This window comes from Chinchilla lanigera, unplaced genomic scaffold, assembly GCF_000276665.1.
Source record: "Chinchilla lanigera isolate Chin_1 unplaced genomic scaffold, ChiLan1.0 scaffold00193, whole genome shotgun sequence".
Lineage (NCBI taxonomy): Eukaryota > Metazoa > Chordata > Mammalia > Rodentia > Chinchillidae > Chinchilla > Chinchilla lanigera.
In genome coordinates, this window is record NW_004955594.1 from 651,019 (window position 1) to 656,505 (window position 5,487).

The window sequence follows — 5,487 nt, forward strand, 5'->3', positions numbered from 1 at the left end:
AAAAAAAAAAAAAAAAAAAAAAAAAAAAAGAATTATGAAATTGACCACATTAAAAGTATGATTTTCAGAGCCAGGCATGGTGGCACACACCTGTAATCCCAGCACTCAGGAGGCTAAGGCAGGAGATCTTGTGAGTTTGAGGCCAGCCTGGGCTACAAAGTGAGCTCAAGGCCAGCCTGAACTGCACAGTGAGACCCTGTCCCAAAAAGACAAAAAAATAAAAAAATAAAAAAGTTTAAAAAAAAATAAAAATAAGATCTTCAGTTCATCAAAAGGTATCATAGCTGGGCATGGTGGTACACACCTGTAATCTCAGCACTCGGGAGGCTGAGGCAGGAGGATCCCCGTGAGTTCAGGCCAGCATGGGCTACATAAGCAAGTTCAAGGCCAGCCTGTACTACACAGTGAGACTTGGTCTCACAAAAAGAAAAGCCAAAAAAAAAAAAAGTATCATAAAGCAAGTGAAAAGATAACTACAGAATACAGAATTTGTTTTAAAAAAATATCTAATACTACATCTAACAAAGGACTGATACTCAGAATATATTTTTTAAAACTCTTACAATTCAAAGAAAGAGTAACAACATCATAGTAAGAAGAGTAGCAATGAGCTTAATAAAAGAGATCCAAATATTCAATGAACATATGTAAAAGTCTGATTTCACTCCTACTCGGGAAAATGTAAAGGAAAACCATGACAAGATACCATTATCTATCGAACTGGCTTAAGGGCCAATATCAAGTACTGGCAAGAATGTAGAGCAACAGGAACACTCAATCTGTGTTGCCAGGAGCATAACCTTTTACAACCACATTTGGAAAGCAGTCTGACACTACCTAGTGAAGCTGAAGATAACATATCCCATAACCTAGCAATCCCTAGGTACAGACCCTACAAAAATGTGTACACATATATACTGGGATATTTGTGTAGAAAGTTCGTATTAGTATTATTTGTACTAGTCCAGAATTGAAAAGGTCAAATGTCAGTCATCAAATGGACAAATGTTCTGTGGCATATTCATACAACAAAATTCTAAACACTAACAAAAACAAAGAAACTACAACTACACACAACATGGCCAAATATACAAAATGTCAGGGTGAACAAAAAAAGAATTAAAAGAATACATAGTGACTGCATGTATTTAAAGTTCAAAACCAAGTCAACTATAATAGGCTCGTGACAATTAGTATCAAAACTATAAAGAAAAACAACGGCTTAACAACTTTTAGCTTCTCTGGGGTGCTAGCCATATTTTTTTAACCTGAATGGTTGTACACAGGAGCTTATAGTGGTTAAAATGTGCACTGTTATTAATTTGTTTACATTATACAATAAGCTTTTTCAAATGTAAAGAGTTTCTGAAATTGATGGATTAGATATTCACTTTCTAAATTTGCTATTAACATTGTTTGAATACATCACAAACAAAACCATAAGCTGTGTTGCACACTATCTGACATAGCTAATGAGTGGCTATCTCATTTCACCACTTATTAGCTATGTGGCCTTGCGTAATTTAACCTTTCTGAGCTTCAGTTTCCACAAAATAAGCATAGGTAATAACCATATTAATTTCTGAGTTATGAGAAGAAAATGAGATACCTACATAAGTACTTTAAACACTGCCCAGCATGTAGTGAATACTATGTATAACCATCAAATATACTTTAATATGTTTAGATAAATGCTATACATTAAGTAATCAATTTCACCAAAGTCAGGGTATTTTCATTAATTAAAGGAGAACATTCCTATAACCATAATATTAACTCATGCACACAAGACATTGCACATCTTTCACACTTACCATCCTGTGACACCTCCAATTAACAGCTGGGTTGCCACACTATACTTCTCAGCAGAGGGTCCAGATTCTTGCCCAAATAGCTTGCGCCACCAAGGCTGCTTTTTAGCAAATTCTGCAAGGTCCAGTGCCTCAAACTTTCCCTCGAAGTTTCCTACAAGAATTAAGATACTAAATAAGAAAACACCTACTTTTATAATTAATCACTATCATTCCTCACTAGATTAAGAGATTTTTAAAGAACCACAAGTAGTTGTAATATAGAATCCACCAAATATAATTCTATTTTAAATAGTAAATTAACTCAGAAACAAAAGTACAGAATGCAGAAACGAAAGATGCCCTAAATTAATGGGCAGAGATACCACGTTTATAGTATGCAAAACTCAATGTTTTCAAGATGCTTATACTGTCTATACTGATCTACAGATGATACAATCAATTAAAGACCAGGTTTCTACACAACTGACAAGCTGGTTCTAAAATTTGTATGAAAGTATGAAGGAATTAGCACTGTGTTCCAGTTACTATGGTTGTACAACAAAATCTTCACTGAGTAAAACCTATAATCCCAGCACGCCTCTGGAGGCTGAGGCAGAAGGATCACAGCAAGTTCACAGCCAGCCTGGGCTCTACAGTGAGTTCAAGGCCAGCCTGAACTACAGAGCAAAACCTTCTCTCAAAACAGTAACAACAACAACAACAACGTGCTATCAGATTATGTGGATCAGGAATTTAGCCCTAGCATTAATGCTCGTCTCTGCTTCATCATGTCTGAGTCTTTAGCTGGAAAACTTAGCAGGCTAGAAATTTTACAGCTAGAAAACTCTGCCATCATCTGAAAAGTCTACAATCTCACATACAGACTGCCTGCTTAGAGAGATCAGACTGGGCTTCCTCACAAGATGGTGGATGGGTTGAAGAAGTGACTGTCTGCAGTGAGGGAAAAACCAAGGGGCAAGCAGCAGTTGTATGGCAATTTAAACCTTAGCCTCGGAAGCCAATCATTGCTAATTACAATGAATTCTGCTGAGGAGTAACAAACTCCTAACCAAATTCAGGGCAAAGGAATACAGAGTCCACCTCTTAGTGGGAGGAGTACCAAAGTCACTTCAAAGGAAGACAATGTGGAAGAGGAGGCAGTGATGCAATCATTTGGGAAGACACTCTGCCACAATAATCTTGGGAGGAAAAAGAACAAAGTTTAAAAAATTTCAAAGCCGGGCATGTGGCGCAAGCCTATAATACCAGCACTTGGCAGGCTGAGGCAGAAGGATGGTTTCGAGTTTGAGACCAGCTTGGGCTACAAATGAGCTCAAGGCCAGCCTGAACTGTTTCGCAAGACCCTGTTTCAGAAAGACAAAAAAAAAAAAAAAAAATTTCAATATTTATTATAAAGTTACAGTACAAAACACACCTAATTTCAGGATTATAAAGCTATGGTATTCAACATACCACTGAATTGACCTAAGGATACACAAATATATCAGTGGATGAAAATACAAAGTCCAGAAATAGATTCACACAGCTGTCATCTGGTTTTTAGTAACAAGGCACCAAGGTAACTCAATGGAGAAAAAGCATGTGTTTCCAACAAATGGTGTTGAAGGTAGTCTATATTCACACCTAACAAACAAATGATCCTGAAGCTCTACCTTACATCACACACAAAACAGTAATTCAAGAAAGATTATGGATCTCAATTTTGCAGAACCACAAAATAGATAAGGAACCGGGTGTTCTATGGCCTAACAATTAATACACTTTCCTGTAACAACAAAACATTACTGCTATGTTGAAGAAATGATCACTGAAAACAAAAAGGAATTTGGGGTTTTGTTTTAATGTAATTTTACCAAGCCCCTTAGCTGAACAGCTGGCTGCAGTCAAAAGAGATTAAATCAGAGCCATCTGTTTCATCCCATTTCCTCCAGTCATTCATAAGACGCCACTAAGACCTCCGGTACGTGAAAGTCATTAGCCACGCTTATAGAACTCCTCCAAACCAAGGATCACAGCTCTATCTGCTCCTCAGGATAAGGGCTGAAATTCATGTCAGGCTCAAAACTTCTCACAACTACTTGAAGCTACACACTAGGTAAATGAAAGCAATCTGCCCTGCAGGAAAATAATGATCATATTACACATTCCAACTTCATAGGCACCTAAATTTAGTGGTGTGCTTATAAATGTTTAACAAGTGCCTTTTGGGGGGGCTGATTTATTGTGCACACCAAATTTGGGGGTATATTCACACATCCTGAGGGCAATACCACTGAACCGTGACATCACTAAAACCTGAGTCAGAAAGGGATACACACTACTACCTGATTCTATGGTATTTCTTCCACGGATAAAATAGGTGTACATAACTTTAAGAACATATGTAACAGTAAAATACAGTGAATAGGAAGTGATGCACTTCAAAGATTTTCATTATCTTTGTTCTTAACACAATTTAAGGCTAAGTTTATATTACTGAATTTTCGCTGTTTGGCAATGAGATCCTGTGAACCAGTACTGAATTAAATGCTCCCTAAGAAAAATACGGTACCCAGTATAATTTAAGGACGTGTTCCTCTCCGAATTAAATTATAGGGGACCTTTCTTTGACTAAGTCGATTAAAAAGAGCATTTCCAAGTTCTGTCCCATAAAAGCTACTTTTTTCAAAACAGTCAAAAATCCTGTTGGGAGGTTCTAATGAGAATGACGCCTACCAGGCGTTAGAAAGCAACGTCTCCAGCCGGGCGTGGTGGCGCACGCCTGTAATCTCCGCACTCGGGAGGCTGAGGCAGGAGGATCCTTGCGAGTTCGAGGCCAGCCTGGGCTACAAAGTGAGCTCAAGGCCAGCCTGAACTGCAGAGCGAGACCCTGTCTCAAAAAGACAAAAAGAAGCAACGTCTACAGGGACAGGGACTCAAAAGCCAGAGGCTCCCAAGAGCTGGGACGCGAATTACCAGCTCAGCAGCCGGGGGCGGCGCCGGGGGCTGGGCAAGTCGCGCGCGGTGACAAAGTCAGAGGCCAGTTCAGGCCCAGTCCTGTGCGTGCCCGGGGCCGGCCCCCGGGCGCCCCGCACGTCCCCGCTCCGTCGGCGCTCCACAGGCACCTCCGCATGCGCCGACGGGCGCAGAGCCCCCGTGCACGGAGCCGAGGCAAGCGGTTCCCGAGGCGCCGGCCGCGGGCGCACCCTTACCTTGGCTGGACGCCGCCATTTCGGCGAGCTCGTCTCGCGAGGCCGCTCGCGCGGACTCGGCGAGGCCGGACGCCGGCTGGCGCGCAGCTGTCGTGGCCAGCTGGCTTCCGGCACGTGGGGCAGATGTTTCCATTCCCAGGCCGGCGGCGGAAGAGAGCGGGCGGGGCTCTCCGCGGTGGCTTCCCGCCCCTTGGCAGCTGCGTCACAAAATTCAGCCAGCGGGGTCACAAACCCCAGGGCCCCGCCCTGCCGACTGAGGGAGACGCACAGGCGCGGGACGCTGCCCCGCAGCGGCGCCTGCGCAGCCTGCCCTTGCCCGGTTAACGGTATTTAACCGGAAAGTCCGGCTGGTGGCGCAGCCCTGTCATCCCGGCGCGCTGGGAGGCGGAGGCGGGAGGTATCGTGTATTAGCCCACCCTAGGCAATTCAGCAATTGAGACAGATACCCTGTCTCAAAACAAAAAAAGAACAAAAAGTCTGTG

General features: G+C 42.4%; 1 protein-coding gene across 1 annotated transcript in view; it reads right to left on the bottom strand.

Moving 5' to 3' along the window:
• The window catches only part of Fundc2 (FUN14 domain containing 2), a 28,403-nt gene extending 23,180 nt beyond the window's left edge, over window positions 1-5,223 (bottom strand). The window contains exons 1-2 of the mRNA XM_005414654.2: window positions 5,006-5,223; window positions 1,815-1,965 (exon numbers count right to left, since the gene is read on the bottom strand). Of these exons, the coding sequence (XP_005414711.1) occupies window positions 1,815-1,965; window positions 5,006-5,138 (284 nt within the window). The 5' untranslated portion in view covers window positions 5,139-5,223. The remainder of the gene's footprint in view (window positions 1-1,814; window positions 1,966-5,005) is intronic.
• Between the last annotated feature and the right edge of the window lie 264 nt (window positions 5,224-5,487).